This window comes from Chiloscyllium plagiosum, chromosome 19, assembly GCF_004010195.1.
Source record: "Chiloscyllium plagiosum isolate BGI_BamShark_2017 chromosome 19, ASM401019v2, whole genome shotgun sequence".
NCBI classification, from domain to species: Eukaryota; Metazoa; Chordata; class Chondrichthyes; order Orectolobiformes; family Hemiscylliidae; genus Chiloscyllium; species Chiloscyllium plagiosum.
Window position 1 is genome coordinate 19087561 of NC_057728.1, and position 20511 is coordinate 19108071.

A 20511-nucleotide genomic window follows, 5' to 3' on the forward strand; every position below is an offset into this window, starting at 1 on the left:
TTTTAGATTGATTTAGCATCAGTGAAACTCTGTGGATTGTTTATGAATGAACTTCATAATGAAACACTAAAAGACACAACCATACACGCACTACTTCCTATGACCGAGCTATCTTTCCCAGAGAAAGAGGAATACAATGATAAGTGAGGAAACAAGAATAAACTAGCTGACCTCCTAGCATCCCTGATCATTGTAGGAACAGAAGCTTAAACACACAGTCAGCCCAACTGCCCTATTGGTTGACATTGGCTATTGTGCCTGAGGAACCTGAATAAATGTAAGGGAAATAAACATGAAATGAGAGGAGGGATAAAGTATATGATGTTTTTGTAAACTGATTAATTATCAGGGGTTTGACATTATACATTGTAGGTACATTATATTTTCCAGTGTCATCTTTCATGTTCTTCAGTGAACGGCAGCCTGTTTTGCAAATCGAATAGCAATTGGTATTTAAGGAAAACTGTTGATCACTGCACATTTTGTTTTACAGTTGTAACATTATTTGGTGATATTGGCACTCTAACCTTATCCAGCATGTGCCTAAACTCCTATTTTTATCTAGTTCATATATTTCTTGTTAATTTTTCGATTGACTACACCAAAAGTAGCCAATACATTTGAGAATTCATTGTCTAACCCCATCTTTCTTTTTATTGTTTAGACACCTGCTGATTTTTGTTTGTTTTCAAAGGTTTATCTATATGCTTTTAATTCTGGCATGTAGATAAAGCCAGAATAGCATTGTGACAAATCTCCTTCAATTTTTTTCTGTTAGTTTTGGTAGTTCATTGGTATTGTGTAAATTCCACCAACCATCTGTGCAATTTGAATTGTTAATTTGTAATTTTAATTCTGGACAAATGTCCTGATCCTGATGAAAAAAAGTGAACAATGCTTTACCCTGTTACATTTTAGCCAATAGCCTATATAAACTGGCTATTGGACAGAGGTGGCTTTACCCAAAGAACAATCTTAGAGTTTTAAATGACCACAGTAAAAGAAGTGAAGAATACAAACTATCTGTGTAGAGAGAATACCATCACTGTGTGATGTTCTGTCACCCTCTTTTAATGTGTTTGTGGTCTTGTTGCCTTTTTTTTGTATTGTGTATGAAATATGCATCTTCTCTTTTTTGAATATTTAATTACATCTCTTCTGATGCAGGTCATTGCACTCTATCTCTCCATTGGAAAAAGTGTGAGTGATATTACTAGACCAGAAGGCTATTGTTAGATTACGCAATGTGCTTTTCTTATGTTGCTGTGGGAGGAGGCATGCCCTTCACTTGAGGCTGATGGTTGATGATTGAGATATGTATTATTCGTAGGGTGTAGATTGGTGAATGGATAACAGTTGAACATTCAGCAAAAGATCACATACTGCAGTGACCTCTTTAAAGTGCTGAAATCAGAGTTCCTGTATTCTTTTACATGGGCCAATTGAAGTTCTCATTTATGTCAGTAAATCTACTTTTAAAACCCAAGATGTTATTAGCCTTTTAAGACTTTATCATCAGTTAGACATTCAAGGAACTCAAAGCAATTGTTAAATTTGACTTTTAAATGATTGTGTAAAAAACAATATTGGTTCAACCACCCATTAAACGCATTTCCTGATTTTCCTTTACATAATAATTTCAGCTAAAACCAAAATTAGGTACAGGGTTTACCCGGTAACCAAATAAATCTTGTACATTTTGCAATTCCTATAGAAGTCAAAATAATCCCACAGTTGTTTAGAAGGATTGAGAGAACTAACTTTTTCCCCAATCAGCTTTACCACAAGCCTTTCAGCAGCCTAGACACTAGGCAAGCTACTTTTTCCAAGATAAATATAACATAAATTGTGTTCAAATTGTCTGGAGAAATCTACCCACTATTTCTTTGCCAAGGTTCCTTCTGTCGAGTGTTTTTGCTTAACCAACAGCTATATACGTATTTACTGATTTGTCACACCCTGATACAGATCAATGAATCATCATATGTCTACCTTCCAGAAAAACCCAGTAACATTTGGTAAAAGCTAGTGCTGCAAGTACCACACCAGTGGTTTTGCACTATTTCTACTGTTCCTCACTGACAACAAAGTGAAACCGTAAGAATGCAATGTAATGAACAGCTCTGATCAATTTAACTGGTAAAATGCACCAATATCTTTCAATTCATTCATTAAAGATATGGTAATATTTGTGACACTTTTTTTATAGATACTTTGGAAATGGAGAATGAAATAAGTGTAGGGTGCAGAATGTTCCCTGTACTGGAGAGCACCATTGGTGCCTATTACTCTCCAGTGTAGTGTAAAATGTGATGAGTTTAGTTTTGCAATGCACTAGATTATGGTTGAGCTAAAATCGATAAAATTCAGTGCAAGAACTATTAATGCAGTTTTAAAAACAAAGCCCTTAGTCCACCCACTTAATTATGAATACATCGTTGTAACAGAGTAAGATGCGGATACACAGCAATGTTGGTTATGCCCCTTTCCCATATTCATGATGAAGAAGAGATTCTAAATGAAGTATATCATGTGATAATGCTCCTTATGATGTCCCAAATATTTAGGGCAGATTAATTACGCAGTACATCCCTGCTTTCATCCTTCTGTTGGGTCAATAACTTGCTTTGATGTACAAAGTACTTGGTAATTAATATTTATAAAGAAATATGTATAATGAAGAGTAGTTCAGATTTAAAACTTGATTGACTGGGTGATTGTTCACAATGCCATATTACTCACAGCTTCGCTAATTGACACGCATTGCTGAATTCCAAGGTCTTGCTGCCCTTTTCATTGAGCTAATGGTCTGTGATGCCACCTCCTCCTAGCAATATTCCTACCGTCTTGGATGTGACAGTCCCTCCTTCCCTCTTCTTCCCAACATTACTCCTCTTTTTTCCCCCTTTGGTGAATAGAGAGAGAAATCTTCATCTGAAAATGTACTCCTTCACTGTTAAGAGGTTGCTGCAATTTTACATCATCTGCTGATGTGATAGTTCCACCATGGACTGGTCTACTTCTCTTCTGAAAATGTACTTTCAAAGAAAATTAATTTCCTTTACAAAATAAACAGTTCTGAAATCTAGAGGTTAATGTATTCAGGGTTACTCCCATTTTTCTCACTCTTGGAAAAATAATGAGCTTTCTCTTAAGAATTTAAAGAGGTTCGGGTCCACATAAGCACAGAACAGATGTTGGAAAATGTTGAGAATGCTGCAGCTCCTCACTGCAGCAGGACTGCCCTGAGGTAACTCTAAACTGTCAATTAGCTTGCTAATCATCTGCTTTTATTATTTTTTATGTACTGCTAAATAAAGCGAATTGATGTTTCTCCTGGGAGTAAAAAGAAAACTTCAAGAGTTTTGAATGTAATTCATGCAATCATTTCTCAATTTTTTTTAATGTTATGAATGAATATTTTTCTTTATTTGCTGATTTATGTTCACGTTCAGAGAAACAGCAGCTTGCCGAATTTCAAAAATGATCATTTCTTGTGACCATGAAACAGGATCCATACTTTTGTGTTTTGCATGACCTTTTTCAGTTGGATTAACTTTATTTAAGACTGAAGGTATCTGCTGGTGATTTGTCAAGTCAAGCACAATGGGTGGGTCAGTGCCCCTCTGTCAGGAGCTTGGCATTGCGTGCAATTTGGTTCCCAGTCTCGTAATCCCATGATGTTCAATATATATTTGCCAACTCATAATTTTAGTTTATTTTCCCAAAGAACTAAACAAAATAAAATCTGGATGAGAGCAAAAGTAAACAGAAGTAACCTCTGGATCAGTGAGTATAACAAACGTTATGGGAAATAAATCATTTTTGTGATTTGTTTAATCAGATATGATGGGAACAATGTATCCAATCTAATGAATTAAATTAGCGTTTTGTAAATTCTTTTCCCATTCCAACGATATCTTCACTCCTGAAGAACCTCATTCACAAGCTTGTCACCTTTTGAAATAGAACCAGAAGATGCTGAAATTATACAAAAGGTCTGTCAGTAGGTGAAGAGAGAAAGGTCAGTCATTGTTCTGGATATGAAATCTCTGAAAAGGAAGCTTTCCAACCAAAATTGTCTTTTCTCATTTGAGATGCTGATAGACCTTGTCTGACTTACTTGATTTTCTGACTTAACCTCCATTTCAAAATAGAACTGTGCATGGTTATGGGAAAAATAAATATTCTTAAAATAGCTAAAATCCTGGTTCAGAAAATTTATATCATTGATCATGAAGGCAAAGGGGTTAGTAATTAGTAAAGATTTATCCAACATTTTTCTGAGTTCATTAAATGCAGGAGAGATTCCAAAAGATTGAAAGATGACGCTCATAATTGCAGAAACATACCTGGAAACTGCATACTCATTAAATTTAACATCTGTGGGTAGGCCAACACTTTGAAACAATTTTGAGAGATTTAGTAGGTAGCTATAATTTATAAAATAATTTTTAACATGGAAAAAGAACCATTTTAATTAGTCTGCTTTCCACGCAATTTAAATTGATGTGATACATCAGAAAATTAAAGTCAGTGCTTAGTTAAAGTTTAAGAATTTTCTTAAGATTCTACATAGCAAAGTAACAACAAAGATGTGGGTTAGGAAGCAGGATAGGTCACTGGGAGGATAATTTGTTTTCTAAATTCAAAGACAGGAATATTCTAGGCTGGAAGTACTTAAGTGATCCTATCCCAGGAGTTAGACTTAGAACCACTTCTGTTCAGATATTTGTATTTATGTCTTGATTGAGAGAAGCACGTTTGACAAGTGTGCATATTATACCATGGTTCAGGAAACAGATCAAAAGCTTCCAAGTGATAAATTTACAAAACCATAAACTCATTGCAAGTTTTAAAATCAAAGTTCCAGGTTGCTTTTGTAAAAGGGTATGTGTAATTCATAAATAATTAGTTTCTACCTGCATCTATATAATCTTATTTAATAACCATTCTTTTTCTGGGGTTACACTGATTCCCACAAAATTGCATTGTAACAAAGTAAAAACAATTGCAGCACTTTCAAACCTTGAATATAAAGCATTATCAGTGGTGTAATACATTTTCTGGCTTCATTTTTGGCATGTGTTTAACAATTGTTATAATAACTGTTGGGCAAGTTCAGATATTTCATGTTAACAACCTTCTCATGTGCTAGCAAACAATGGTATTACTCAAGCAAGTACTTCTAGGCCTTCCGAAAATCAGTGCAAAACATGAACGCCTTGTGCTTGCGCATCACAGGTTGAGGCAGACCCATGGAGAAAACTTCCACCAATGTCATTGGCTCCAGCACTAGCTCCACTGCATAGTTTTAAGCTACATACACACTTGCATGGAAGGATCAAAGCTCTGGGAACTGAACTATGCATCTGCCCCTGGTAAACTGGGATCAGCTTAACACAAGATCTTAGGGCTAATCAGCTCGTCAGCATTCTGACAATTCACTGCATGCCCATACTCTTGTTAAGCTGATGACCCTGATTTGATAACCAGCTACATTTCTGCCTGTCTGGTGGTATCTGCTATATGTAGGCGTGATGTCTTGTGTGATGCGGAAACTTCAACAGTTTCAGCAGCATTTGAGTGCCTTTAAGCATTTAAAGGATAAAGTGCTCCTCAAGTATTATGTGAATTAATGGCAAAATTTGATTACATTTGCAAAAGGCTAAATTTTGTTTGTGTTCTGTGTAATCAGGTAGAATATGAAGGCCTCAAACATGAAATTAAACGCCTGGAAGAGGAGACAGTGTTGCTGAACAGTCAGTTGGAAGATGCTATCCGGTTAAAGGAGATTGCTGAACATCAGTTGGAGGAAGCTTTGGAAACTTTAAAGAATGAGCGTGAACAGAAGAATAATTTGCGCAAAGAGCTCTCACAGTACATCAACATGAGTGACAGCATGTACAACAATCACATAAACATCGCAGTCGATGGGCTGAAATTCTCAGAAGATGGCAGTGAGCCAAATAACGATGAAAAAGTGAACGGACACATTCATGGATCTTTGGTAAAACTTAATGGTGATTACCGCGCACCAAGTACTAGAAAAACTGACAGCCCAGCTCTAGTCTCAGATCTGTTCAGTGAGCTCAACATTTCAGAAATGCAGAAACTTAAGCAACAGCTTATACAGGTATGACCTCCCTTCTCATTTCCCCCTGAACTTTAAATCTCTTGATTATTTCTGATAGCCATATTGATCTATCATTCAAGTCTTATCAATCAGGTCTTGTGCTGCAGTAAAGAATCTGAGACTAAATCTGTAGAAGTGCACATTGAGGCATAATAGGTACTTTTTTTTGTTTTTTTTTTGGTTTATCAAAGAACTCTTGTTGGTGTGTTTTATGTCTTTGATCCATTGGTTACAGGAATGAGTAGGGACAGGCATTTTGTATCGGGCTCCCCCTGATGTGACATCATGAAGCTCCATGATGCTGCGAACAAGGAGGTCCGTGCCCTGCCCGTTATTGCCTATTCCTGACGTTACGAGTAGAACACCTTAGTTACAGTAGTTGAAGGTAAATAAGATGCCACAGCTCGGAAGCTACTTAGAACCATTTATTTTCCAGTGTAAAAGCAAGGGGTGACTGAAAGATACTACTTGGTGAACAAGCATCTTCCTTTGTGATTTGTAGGGATAGAGGAACATTTTGCAAATTACCCTTGGAGTGTAAGGACCTTTTGTTTGAATTAAATTCCAATTTTTCTCTAAGCATTGCAGATTTTTGGTTTAAAACATGTAAGTTCGAGCAAAGTCTCAGTTTTAAAGTTCTCATGCCTGTTTTCAAATGCCTGTTTGCTCCACAACCTCTCAGTTATCTGCTCTCCTCTAATTCTGGCCACTTGTGTGTTCCCAATCATATTTGCTCCTGCAACACTCCTGGTTTCATTGTGCCGCTAAAGAACATTTTCAAAGTCTGCTGAAGTAAAGTGTTGTGTGCATGGAAAAAAATGCCAGAGGACAATGGGTACATGCATAGGAAGGGGTTAGAGGGATATGGGCAAAATGCTGGCAAATGGGACTAGATTAATTTAGGATAGCTGGTCGGTATGAACGAGTTGGACCGAAGAGTCTGTTTCCATGCAGTACAACTCTATGACCAAATAACATAAAGGGCAAAGTTTACCTTTATTTAAGAAACATATCTAATGGTGACTACATCTTACTGTGTCTTCAACATGGTATGCAGCTACAAGACAGAGCAAGATTATGTGCGATTGCTTCTTTTCCTGTGATGTATACTGTTTTATTAGAATATCACACAAGCCAGATTCAAACCCTTACAGGCGAAAGTGAGGACTGCAGATGCTGGAGATTAGAGTCAATTTAGAGTGTTGCTGGAAAAGCACAGCAGGTCAGGCAGCATCCGAGGAGCAGGAAAATCAACGTTTCGGGCAGGAGCATGATGAAGGACTGCTGTCCGAAACATAGATTTTCCTGCTCCTCGGATGCTGCCTGACCTGTTGTGCTTTTCCAGCACCACTCTAATCTTGACTCCAGCCTGTACAGTACAGCCCCACTGTTGGTGATGATACCTTCAGTCTCTAAGCTTTGGAATTCCCTTCCAGCAAATCTCTGCTTCTTTTTCCCACTTTAAAACAATGTTAACATTTTTCCTCTTGGACAAAGCTTTGGTTACCCCCATTTGTGGCTCTGTGTCATATGTCACTGTGTTATTGAAATAAAACATTCTGCTAGTTATTGCTATTTCTCAGGTTGCCCAACTCACTGACCTCCCCCACCATGAAATTTACTAATGAAACTGTGACCCATGAATTTAGATTTTAAACACTTCCAAAGTAAGTACAATGCCTGCATTTGTGTAACAAACTCTGTTATTGAATGTGTTTAAATTTGAGATAGAATATACCATCCTCATATTCTGACTATTGGATGCTTCACATTGGTTGTATTCAGAATCATAAAATCAAATAATTCAGATAGAAGCCATTTGGTCCACTCTACTTCTGTCAACTCTTTTAAACAGATATCCCATTAATCCCATTGCCCTGTTCTATCCTTATAACCATGCTAAGTCTTCTTTTTCAAGTTGATATTCAGTTCTATTTTGAAGGTGATTCCTGAGCAGTGTGTTCAGATCATCATAACTCACTAGTAAAAAGATATCTCCTCACCTCACCTCTAGTTCTTTTGTCAAATAAACCAAATGCATGTCCTCTGGTGACTGACTCTCATGCCAGGAGAATGTATATAATTAAATAAGTTCCAAATTTTGACCGAGGGTAACAGTTAGACTCTTTTATATAGTCTCTTGCATTTATGGAGGGCAGGCGATCTTCAATCACCAAGATGGCATGGCTGCAGTATCAGTTAGGTTTGTTGCCGCAAAATCTAAACCATGATATTTGTAATTTCAACTTCCCCATCTAAAGAAAATCCCAGTCGCACAACAAAAAAAAGACACGTGCAAAACACTGCTTTAAATGGAAGAAATGCTGCATGTATCTGGGTAAAGCTGCAACTTTGTTGCATTGTCTTCCTATCAGAATAGATTCTGGTATTGATCCGAGGGAAAGTGCAAGTACTGAAGCAATGATTCGACAATCCACTGACGCTCCCACTTGATATACACGCTCTTTTCTTGCGGTGTAATACTTGCTGGCATGCTGATTCGATATAAGCTTATTTTATCTGGCTACACTACAAGGTTACACATGTTATGGAGCAGACCCAACCCCTCAAAACATTTTTAAGCAGGTAGCCCAGTCTGTAACTTTGCCACTTATTTCAGCTAAGTGTACAGTGGATAGTCCCAGAGTGAATTAGCTAGCCAGACTGCCAAGTTTTAAACAATAGAATTTATTTACAAAATTGCAGAATGAAACACAACAAACCAAAACTAGAATACCCGAATGATTTATCCTACCTGAACCTGAGGTTATCCTAACTTAATAATGCTGTTCCAAAATATTTACAATGATCCCAAGAAGCAAACCCCTTGGGACAAAGAATAAAATTGACACAAGAAGCTTACAGGTTATGAAGTCAGAAAGGCAGAAGGAGGGGCAGTGCATCCAGTTTCAACTGAGACCCTGACTCAATTAACCGCCAAACTGAACTGACCTGTGCAACTAGAGAACTAGCCGTGCCCTCTTGATTATATCAGTTTTTTAAAAAAAACTTGAAAGCTTTCTGCCTGAAGCATTATCTGTTAGGTATAATCAAAAGGTCCCCAATGAACCATTCAAACTTCAGACATGTTGGAACCTTGGGTCGTTAAGAATGTCTCTGAAAAAAATCAAGGACAATATAACTTGTAAAAGGACCAGCTTTGTGACACATGTCATCAAACAAAAAAAGTCACTGCATTTTGAAAGACCCTTCGATAATAAGCAAAATGTATCAATGTACAGCTGATGTTGTTCAATTTTTCTCCCAACTTCTATCGGTGATGAATGGGGAGTAATGATTCTGATAAATACTGATCTGGTTACCAGTGATTTAACTAGGATCAAATTATACTTCTTATTTAGTTTTATTCATACATGGGACATGGGCATTGTTGGCTGCATAGCATTTATTTTCCTTGCTGGATAGTTGCCCCTTCAGAAGGTGGTGATGATTGTCTTCTTCAACTGCTATAGTCCACGTACTGTAGGTAGACCCACAATGCCAAAAGGGAGGGAATTCCAAGATGTTGACCCAGCAATACTGAAAGAATAGCAATATATTTCTAAGTCACGATGATAAGTGGCTTGGAGGGGAACTTACAGGTTGTGATGTTCCAATGTATCTGCTGCCCTTGTCCTTCTAGATGGAAGTAGTCGTGGGTTTGGAAGGTGCTGTCTGAGGATCTTTGATGACAACCTCTAGTGACCCAGGACACCAAGACTGTATAAAATGATTGAAAAGATGGATATTGTGGAAGTTACGGTGATGTAATATTCATATAGCAATTAACTGGTATGTTTCCTGTCTGTGGGCTGGAACATTAACCATTTGCTTCATGTTGCCATTGAGATATTGTCATTGTGCCCATGGAAAAGAAGCTGTTTACCCCGCTGATTTGATATTTTATCACAGTCTGTCAGGACCTCCAGGTTCAGTTTTCAGAGACGGTTTCAGAAATAGTAAGCGGTTACCATGGTGTTGCAGTTTTCCTGACATCATGATTGTGAAAGTGGGAGGGGGCAATGTGATGGAGGGGTCCAGGCTGTGCCAATACCTACAGAAACTTTGAGCCAGTGGACACTGAGGGCAGAGTCTGCACATGCACAAGTGATGTGCTGGAGCAATGGACTATCACTCTATGTTTATCAGTAAGGATACTATATCATTTTGCTGCACTTCTATAAGAGTGGAATATCACATCATGATGTGTTGCCATGGAATTCTGTTGTGAACCATTGGAGTGCTCTGTTCATAGGATTTTTATCTTCGCTTCAAAGTGACTTCCATAGAAAATTTCAGTGCCTTCTTTTATAGTACATTGCCACATAAATATTTGGAAATAAGCAGTCGATCCATTCTCTGGTATAAACTACATGCCAGCACATGAACTACGAACCATGGGCATCTATAGTAGGCTCATTTTACAAACAAAGGTAAAGTACGCTGTGCTGTAATTCCTGCAGATGGAGCAAATGGCTATCAGGAAACAGGATGGATATTTCAACGCACTAGATTGTGAAGAAAGGTGCACAATACAACAAAACTTTGAAATTCTATGAAATATTGGGATTAGATCAAGATATCTTTGAAAGTCAGTTGATTATCATCTTAACTGTAGAATTGGGGTTGTTCATAAATGAAGATTATATATTTGTGGGTCCAAACGTGTTAATGATAAAATAACATCCTCAATTTATTATTTCACTTTTACTGCAGGTAGAGCGGGAAAAGGCCATCCTCTTGGTCAATCTTCAAGAATCACAGACACAACTGGAACATACTAAGGGAGCACTAACTGAGCAACATGAACGAGTTCATAGTTTGACAGAACATGTCAATGCAATGAGGAGGCTTCAGGTCAACAAGGAGTTAAAGACCAATCTGGAAAATGAGAAAGGACGAGAGTCTGGAGAAGAAACACATGATTATGAGGTGGACATAAATGGATTAGAGATTCTTGAATGTAAATATAAAGTAGCAATCACAGAAGTAATCGATCTCAAAGCCGAACTCAAAAGCTTGAAAGAAAAATACAACAAATGTGTGGAGACCTACACAGAGGAAAAAACAAAATATGAAAACCGTGTGCAAGAGCTGGATCAGCAAGTGAGCTGTCTGGAGAAAATGAACAAAGAATATAATGAAAAAATAACACATTTTGAAACAGAAATCAAAACACTGACAGACATGGCAAATGATGGGCATAACACTCTCAACACAGCCCAGGATGAATTAGTAACTTTTAGTGAGGAACTTGCACAGCTCTATCACCATGTTTGCTTGTGTAATAATGAAACCCCTAACAGGGTCATGCTGGACTATTACAGGCAAAGCAGGGTCACCCGCAGTGGAAGTCTGAAAGGACCGGATGACCCAAGAGGTATTTTGTCTCCGCGACTTGCCCGAAGAGGCATGGCCTCACCCGTTGACTCGAGAAGCTCACCAGACCATTCCCCAAAAGACAAAACAGAGGTTGGTAAAGAAAACGCACAACAGAGCCTGACAAAAATGGTCAACACCACAGTCTCGCCTGTAATAACTGCTCCACCTTCTTCCCCTGTCTCTGACACGAGTGACATCAGAAAGGAGCCGATGAACATCTACAACCTGAACGCTATCATAAGGGACCAGATCAAACATCTGCAGAAGGCAGTTGACCGATCTCTGCAATTGTCACGTCAAAGGGCAGCTGCGCGGGAGTTGGCGCCAATGATTGATAAGGACAAAGAGGTTCTGATGGAAGAGATCCTGAAACTGAAATCCCTGCTCAGTACAAAACGTGAGCAGATAGCAACTTTACGCACAGTTCTGAAGGCCAATAAGCAGGTGGGTTCATGTATTTAAAACTGACAAGTTCTGAATTTCTCTTTCCCTTGCTTTGTATTTTCATGCAATTTTCTGATGAATTCTGACTATATTCACTGAAAGAGTGATATAAGCTCTAGAATGGATGCTGAAACAAATTAAGTAACAACGCAGCATTGAATTTCAACATCAGTACTGAGATAATTATTAGGACAGCATAAGTATAAACTGAGGAAGTATGATTTTATGAAAGACAGGCTATATTTAAGTAAACCAATGAAGTTTTTTAAATCAAGTCATAAATCCAGTGAGACTTGTCAATGAATTTCATATCTTTGGATTTTAACTGACATTCATAAGGATCTACCAAAGAGGCTGTGAGGTAAATTTAACCTCTATGGGATTGGAGCTAAGATTGTCCTATTGTTAGGAAATTATTTGTTAGGTAAGAAGGAAGAAAATTGGAATACATTAGAAGAATAGACTCAGACAGGCAGAAAAATATGAGTAATACCCTCTCGTGAATGGTGCCAGAGACCTAATTATTCTATCTAAATATAAATAACCTCAATTTTGAAATTGAGCTGCATATATCCAGATTTGCATATCATGCTAAACTAGAAGTTGTGTTGAATTGTGAGCATGAGCGAATTGAAAAAGAATGCAGCTAATGTAATTAAGTATAACAGTTGTAGATGTTGCTATTAACTAAATGTGAGACATTGGTTTTGGCATATGTCTGATATATGGAAACACCATCCAGATGGGGAAATGCTTGGGGCTAGGTGTGAAGACATTATTTAGGGCTTCAGGCATGTAAGTTATTAAAAAATGCCTAGCTGACACAAAAAGTGCTTGAAGAGTCGAATTGCTTCATCACAACATGACAAATTAACAAAGCTCTTCAGGCCCAGTGCATCCACTAACTCTCTATTCACATCCTTCAAAAATCTGAGATGAAACTAGTCCAGGAGATTTGACAACCTTCAATCCAGTTTAATTGTTTAAATATTATCTCATTTATAATTTCTCTTAGTTTGTCAGTTACACAAGTCCCATGGTTGCCTAGAATTTCTGGCAGATTTTCTGTATCTGCTTCCATGAAGACAGATACAAAGTAACTGTTCAGGTTCTCTGCCAATTTCCATTCTCCACTATAAATGCTCCTGTCCCCTGTTGTGACGGACCCACATTTGTCCTAGCTAATCCTTTCCTTTTCACATACCTAAAGAAGCTTTTACAGTCCACCTTTAGTTTACATTCCTATCTCCTTTCCCTTTCTTCATCAATTTGTTGGTTCTTCTTTGCTGGGTTCTTAAATTGCTCTGAATCCTCAGGCTTACTACTTTTCTGGTACTCCTATAAGCCACTTATTTTGATCTAATGTGATCTTTAACTTCTATCATTAACCATGGATAATTTACCTTCCCTTTGGGTTTTGTATTTTAGATGTATGTATATCTGTGTCAACTGAAAAGGCTGTTATAGAATCATAGAGTCATAGAGCTGTACAGCATGGAAACAGACCCTTCAGTCCAACTTGTTCATGCCGACCAGATATCCAAAATTAATCTGGTCCCATATGCGAGCATTTGGCCCAAATCTCTCTAAACACTTCCTATTCATTTACCCATCCAAATGCCTTTTAAATGTTGTGATTGCACCAGCCTCCACCCCTTCTTCTGGCACCTCATTCCATACATGCACCACCCTCTGTGTGAAAACATTGCCCCTTAGGGACCTTTTAAATCTTTCCCCTCTCACCTTAAATCTATTCACTCTAGTTTTGGGCTCCCTACTCAATGGCGAAGACATTGACAATTCACCTTATCCATGCCCCTCTTCATTTTATAAACCTCAATAAGGTCAGCCCTCAGCCTCCAATGTTCCAGGGAAAATAGCCCCAGCATATTCAGCCTCTCCCTCTAGCTCAAACCCTCCAACCCTGGCAACATCCTTGTAAATCCTTTCTGAACCCTTTCAAGTTTCACAACATTTTTCCTATAGGAGAGAGACCAGAATTGCAGTATTCCAACAGTGGTCCTGGCCTTGCCACTGAAACCCAGACTTCAAGTTTCAGCTGCTGGTGACATTTCTGCACTAAATTGTGGAATACAGTTCGTACAGAGAGAACTGCAAATACATAGCAAAGGACTAATAAACTTGCAGAATGGTTGTGTAATTGGCAAATGAACTTAAATATAGATAGATATCAGGAGTTACATTTTGTGAGGAAGAATAAGCAGGACACATACTCAAAAAAAAGCAAAACACTGAGATGCTGGATAACTGACAGAAAACAGGAAGAGCAGGAGGAATCCAGCAGCTCTGAAGAAGAGGTGTACAGGACTCCAACTGTTAACTGTGTTTCTCTCTCCAAAAGTGCCGCCAGACCTGCAGAGTTTCTCCAGCACTTTCTGCTTTTATTTGAGGGCACATACTCCTTGGAAATACAAGTGCACATAAGACTAAAGATTTCTGTAACGTATCAAGGGCAGGCACCCTATCAAGTGCTGAGGTCTGATTTCATTATATAACCCTGGTTATCACTGATGCCTTGTCCATCAGAAACACCACGCATTAAGATTGTTGATGAGGGTGTGACCTATAATTCTTTTTCAGCTTTTTAGTCAGGGGTTGGATGCCCCGTCTACATCTCTGGACCCAGACATGCACACTATTGAGATGCAGTTCAAACCGATGCTTTCAAAGGTTTGCCTGTTATGCTGCAGTGTTCAGAAGAAAACAGTGTTTTGAAAGTTACATCATGCTGCAGATACTAGTTGGCAATTTGACAAGTACAGCCCAATGTTTACTACTCGGAGATTCAACAGACAACTACTTCACAGGGAATGGCGACAGTAACATTACTAATGTTTGCTATTGATTTTTAAAGAGCTGATATACCTCATAACTTACTTTTAAATGTATTTCCACTACACTCTTATTTCTCCCAATAATAGCACTTAACTTATTATTTCACCTTTAAAGAATTAAGGAACCAACTGCCTAACACCAGCCAACATTCTTTCCCTCTCTCAGCCAAAGGGTTCAGAGTATGATGTTAGGAATTCCTTGGCTTCAACAGAAATGTGTATAGAATTGAGGAGCAAACGAAGTTTACCAGAAAAGTCAAGATCTGTAATGAATCAGATTTAATGCTTTCTGTGACTCACTACCAGTAGGTTTTTTGCAGTTTTTAGAGTGTTTGTTTCATGAGCTGAGAGCATCCACCAGCTCTGTCTTGAGGAATTAACTTTCCTTTAACTGCAAGTTTCTAATGAGAATGTGCGAAGTATGTACAGGGGAACCTCAATTATCCAAATGAGATGAGCAGGCACTATTTCGTTCGGATAATTGATTATTCGGTTAATTGATTCAATGCCTCTCCTCTGGGGCTCGGAGTTTTCTGAAGTTTCCTTTTTCCTCGCTCTGCCTGCCTTGGTCCTTCTCTCTGTCTCAGGATTTGTTTCTGATCAGACAGACATTTGTGTGTGAGGGACCTGCAGCATTGCTGAAGCCTCCTCACACACCCCCATCAGTTCAGTGGGATTGACATGGTGAGCACTTGCTACGTCCGCTCCCCATTCAGGAGGCTAGGCAGCAGCACACTGCATGCAAGCCCCCCACCCTGTCTGAACCCCAACCCCTTCCAATTCTGCCTGCCCGGCGCCCAAAACCCATCCAACCTCGACCCCGTCCGACCCCTAAACCCATCCATGCCCCCATCCGCCCCTGCCCCCACTTACATTCTGCCCACTCTATCCGTGCCCCCATGCACCTACCATCCTGTCCATCCTGTCCAATTGCGACCCACTCCACCCCACCCTCCAGCGCAGTCTCTATAGGACAATGTTGGAGAGATTATCTGCGGAAGGGGGTTAAGGGGGTTCAGGGTGCATGCCTGTGTAGAACTCCAGGGAAACTGGAGGGAGAGAGAGGGAGGGCGGGAGGTTCGTCATTTGCGGATGGCGCCTGGGCTCCCATCGATGTCGAGGATTGTTCTCGGCAACATTTCAGTAAGTGCAGTTCATTTTTAATCATTGTAAACAAAAGACTCTATCAGTGTTGGAAACACCTCTATGATGTAATGTTTCTATCGGGACCTCGAGATCTCCTTTGGATAATCTGATATTTGGATAATTGATATTCGGATAATCGAGGTTCCGCTGATGTGCTCTTTCACACAGAAACATACTGGCTACTTCTCATGGTTGTCAGTAGGGATCTGTCCGGGATCTTGCTGTACTGCTCATTGAGTTGGCAAATACACTGTACATTTATTCAACCAAATGTCCAATTTGGAAAGTGGATGGAGGCTAATACTTAGTCCAGTTAGGTATGAACCTCTGTTATTCAGGGGCTTGTTCAGTACCATCAGTTACAGGTGCGTTATATGCAGTCCATGGTCAATCATCCGCCCAAGCCCCCCCCATTAATTGTGAAACTTACAAAGGCACTGTGAGAGATGGAGAGCATTACCTTATTATATGTCAGATAAGCAATACCTACTGGATGCAGTGTAGGTTGAATGACTGATGTGTGTCTGAATAAAAGGGGATCAGAGCACAGCAGTCTGTCCCTTTTTGATGGAATGTGTCAATCTCCCCAACCAGTGATGCATCTTCACTGCATTGGCACACGTGCTGAGGTTGAAGCTGAATGAATGATGGAGCTATGGCCCCGGGGAGCTACATGTCACACTGTCTAGAGGAAAGTGCACATCTCCCATCTGCAGGCTGTGCTGAGACCTGAAAACCTTTTTGTTCCTTCTGTTCCCAGCATCGGTCATATTCAGCAAGAATCATCTATGTTCCCTGCCACTGTGAGGATCCCCACCGAAGTCAGTGCACAACAGTGACTTCTGGAAGTGGAGGCCACGGTGTGCGCGGCCCCTCCAGGTTGCTGCACAGCCACACCACTTACAGGAAAGTTTGAGAGAGCCGCTGCCTTCCTAAGAAGGAGAACACAGATGCAGGAAGACCAGGGCCGATGATAGGCCTGGGAGCAGCAACAGCCAGAGTGGAGGATGAGTACCTGGAGAGGTCACTGCTGCAGTGCCCCTTGGGCTGTGAGGTATCTGCAGGAAGTGTAGATACAGTGCTGTCCATGCTCAGTTCCAGGTCATGGTGGAGTAGATGATATGGCCATTGCAATATAGTTGCACTGCTTGGATCAGACTAGGGGGCCTCTAGTATAGCATAGATGTGATGTGACAGATGCTGAAAAACTGTCAGAATGGGAGAAGGACAAGGCTGCAGACATTAGGGAGGATGAAGTTGTCCCTGAGCTTGACAGACAGGATCTGACTGACACTCAGTTCCAGTAGACGATGGCGGAGTGCAGGAGACCACCATGAACTGTAGAGTAGTCACTTGTCAGCATGCGAGCATTTTGGTTTACACTATGGGGATGAACTGTAGCCTCTCTTGGTTTTGATTGCGTTCACTTTTGTTGGCTGTAAATTAAAGCTCATGTATGGAATTTGTCCAAATGCTTGTCTGTATGAGCTGTTCCCCTACTGGACAATGACAAACTGCTTGGACATTGGGGGCAGAGTAGTGGTGACCTAGAGAGAGCATTTAGATGTGGCTCCAGGCAGATGAACTGTGGGGCACGGCTGTTAAACAGTGACAATAGTGAGAGAATGGTGTTGTATGTGAGTGTCAGCCGTACTGACAATGTGCCATCAGCAGCCTAGCTCTGTGGCTGCTGTGCCATTGTATTGCCAGGGAGGGGAAATGACAACCTGCTTGTCCAGGTGCACAGTGGCCTTTTAACGGTGGCATCAGCTCCGGGGATGCCAGTCTTTCAGCAGATATCTGCTGAGTGGTGAGTTGTTCAGGGAATGGTGCATTGTAAGAAGGGCAAGAGTTGTGCGAGTGCCGTGACATTGGGTGGTAGTTATTGAAGTGAGTTTGGTGAAAAACAACAGGAGACTTCACTAGGCCACCTGGCAGGAAACCCTCCGAAAAACACGACAAAACTGACATAGAGTCAAAGAAAAGAAGATTCATCCCAAAATTAGCCAGTCAGCTCTGTTCATCAGGTGGGCGGCACGGTGGCACAGTGGTTAGCACTGTTGCCTCGCAGCGCCAGAGACCCGGGTTCAATTCCCGCCTCAGGCGACTGACTGTGTGGAGTTTGCACGTTCTCCCCGTGTCTGTGTGGGTTTCCTCCGGGTGCTCCGGTTTCCTCCCACAGTCCAAAGATGTGCAGGGTCAGGTGAATTGGCCATGCTAAATTGCCCGTAGTGTTAGGTAAGGGGTAAATGTAGGGGTATGGGTGGGTTCGCTTCGGCGGGTCGGTGTGGACTTGTTGGGCCGAAGGGCCTGTTTCCACACTGCAATGTAATCTAATCAATGTAATCTAATCTAAAAAAAAAAAACTTAAGAACTAAGAAGTAATGATTCATCCATTCATTGGTTCAGCATTTTGCTAATTATCAAATCCTTCTGTGGAATTAATCAGAATATTGGAGTGAAGCATTTTTGATGTTTCCCACGTATTGTTATATCTGTAGCTGGAATTAATGAGAATCCAGTTTGTAGTTACATTCTAATTAAGTACTGGCTGAATATCGATTGTGATAGATTTTGAGTTTATGTTTCCCAGCATGCCTAGCAGGGAGATGTAAAGAGAGAAAGGAGAGGAGATAAATAAAATAAGCCTGTATTACAACTGCCAATATTCATTCTAGGTATGAGTGGACTTGATTTTGATGTCTCCATTGTTCACTAAGGTACAAATACTCATTGTCTAGTAGGGTGAAGGCTACCTGTGTTTCTGGGTGATGAGCATTTGCCTCCAGCATGGTATGTTGCCTTTCGCAGCAATGTTTATGCTATAAGAGATAGCATAAGAAACCGAGGAGTGGCTATTATGGTGTTGTGAAATCCATTAGACATTTGTTACAACTAAGTATTATATACAGTTCATACATAATATGGTTGCACACACTTAAGTGTCTGAGCTAACCTTAAACTACTAGATTGCAACAGAGAGCAGCATGCTTTCAATAGTATCTCATGCTTCATGATCCAAGATAAGATGGAGAATGTGATCTTTATATCCTCAGATCGCATACTATGCTATAGTGATGATGTCACGAAGATGTCTCTTAAAGGTATATTGACATATTGTGACTCTTTAAGGTAAAGTAACATACTGACTACTAGACATTGCACAACATCCTCATTATCACCCATATAGACACATCCCAAATGGATGTACAGAGTTATAAATTGACACATATTGTCAATTTGATAATTATACAAACAAGTAAGACAGAGTTTACAAGATTAACATTTCAAAGCTTTGGAGGTTTGACAACACATCCTTATCTGGTAATTGTATGCCCATCTGGAGAGCTTTACCTATTGTACTTGTTTCACAACTTGGTTATCCTATTCTGAAGAAGCGTCACTTGATTGGAAATGTTAACTTTGCTTTCTAATCACAGATGTTGCTAGACCTGCTGAGTTTCTGTTTTTGTTTCAGATTTCCTGCATCTGCAGTTCTTTGGGTTTTTTTTCAGTTATCTTGTTGCTGGTTTCTGTCAGTCAAGATCGTTATACAATCATTGTCACAGTGTTCTTCCTACTTTGCAAAAATTCCTACGTAGAGAAGGAATCCATCATAAGGATGTACTTTTCCCCTTGTGTGATGGATAGATCTGAATGGAACATTGTGTGGATATAGATTGATATATTTGCCATACCTTACACGCATTCACAAGTTGTTGTATATCCTGATTCATCTCTGGCCAGTACACAGATTCATGTGCTCGCTATTTTGTTCATTTTATAACAATGTGCCCCTGGTGTAACATGGTCATGATATCTTGGCCTAATGCTATTAGGATTATCTTCACTATTAGAACATGTTTGCCTTGAAAATGACTGTCATGACATACCAAATTCATCTCTGTCTGGCCAAAATGAGCAAATCATCTCAGTCACTTCTGTCAGGTTATCGCTGCAAAATGACCTTTTGCAACTCTGTAGCTGCTCAACCTTGGTAGTTTCAATTGCAATTGTTAACATTTGGCTCTGGCCAAAAGATAACAGATCATCCTTGACAACTTTGTAACTAGAACATCACAATGAAGGTCAATGGGAATATTATGGTCTTTGCGTGGGTTGGAAAACAGGATAATTGCTTAACATGTCAGATGTAATCGTCCAGATGTATGTGTTCAATTTGCATTGTCCCTCCTTGCTAGTAGTAAATAAGATTTTTAAAGCTCTTTTCTCAGGTTCACCTATCACTTGTTTTGTAAAACAGAACTGTAAATATCATCTGAATAGTTGTAATGTGGTAAAAGTGTCACTGGGTGCTTAGTCTATAATGAGGTATTTGCATATATCTCACTTGAGCCATTACCTTAGATATTGTTGACTGCTTTGATTGTGCCATGTGGGTCTGTTCTTCCACAGTCAACGTGGTTTGTGTCTATGAAGTGCTATGAAATGTAGTGTATTTGTGCACAGTGGTAGTTCTGCCACTGTAGGCTATTGATATCTCCAAGATAGAAGATTTTAGAATATCAGAATGAGCTTGTGTATTGG

The 20511-nt window shown here is 39.8% G+C and overlaps 1 protein-coding gene across 4 annotated transcripts in view; it reads left to right on the forward strand.

The window, feature by feature from the left end:
- Nucleotides 1–20511, forward strand: part of bicd1a (bicaudal D homolog 1a) — a 277734-nt gene that overhangs the window by 183247 nt on the left and 73976 nt on the right. For all 4 annotated transcript variants that reach the window (XM_043709237.1, XM_043709235.1, XM_043709238.1 and 1 more), the window contains exons 4-5: nucleotides 5699–6136; nucleotides 10853–11962. In XM_043709237.1, coding sequence (XP_043565172.1) covers nucleotides 5699–6136; nucleotides 10853–11962 — 1548 coding nt within the window. The remainder of the gene's footprint in view (nucleotides 1–5698; nucleotides 6137–10852; nucleotides 11963–20511) is intronic.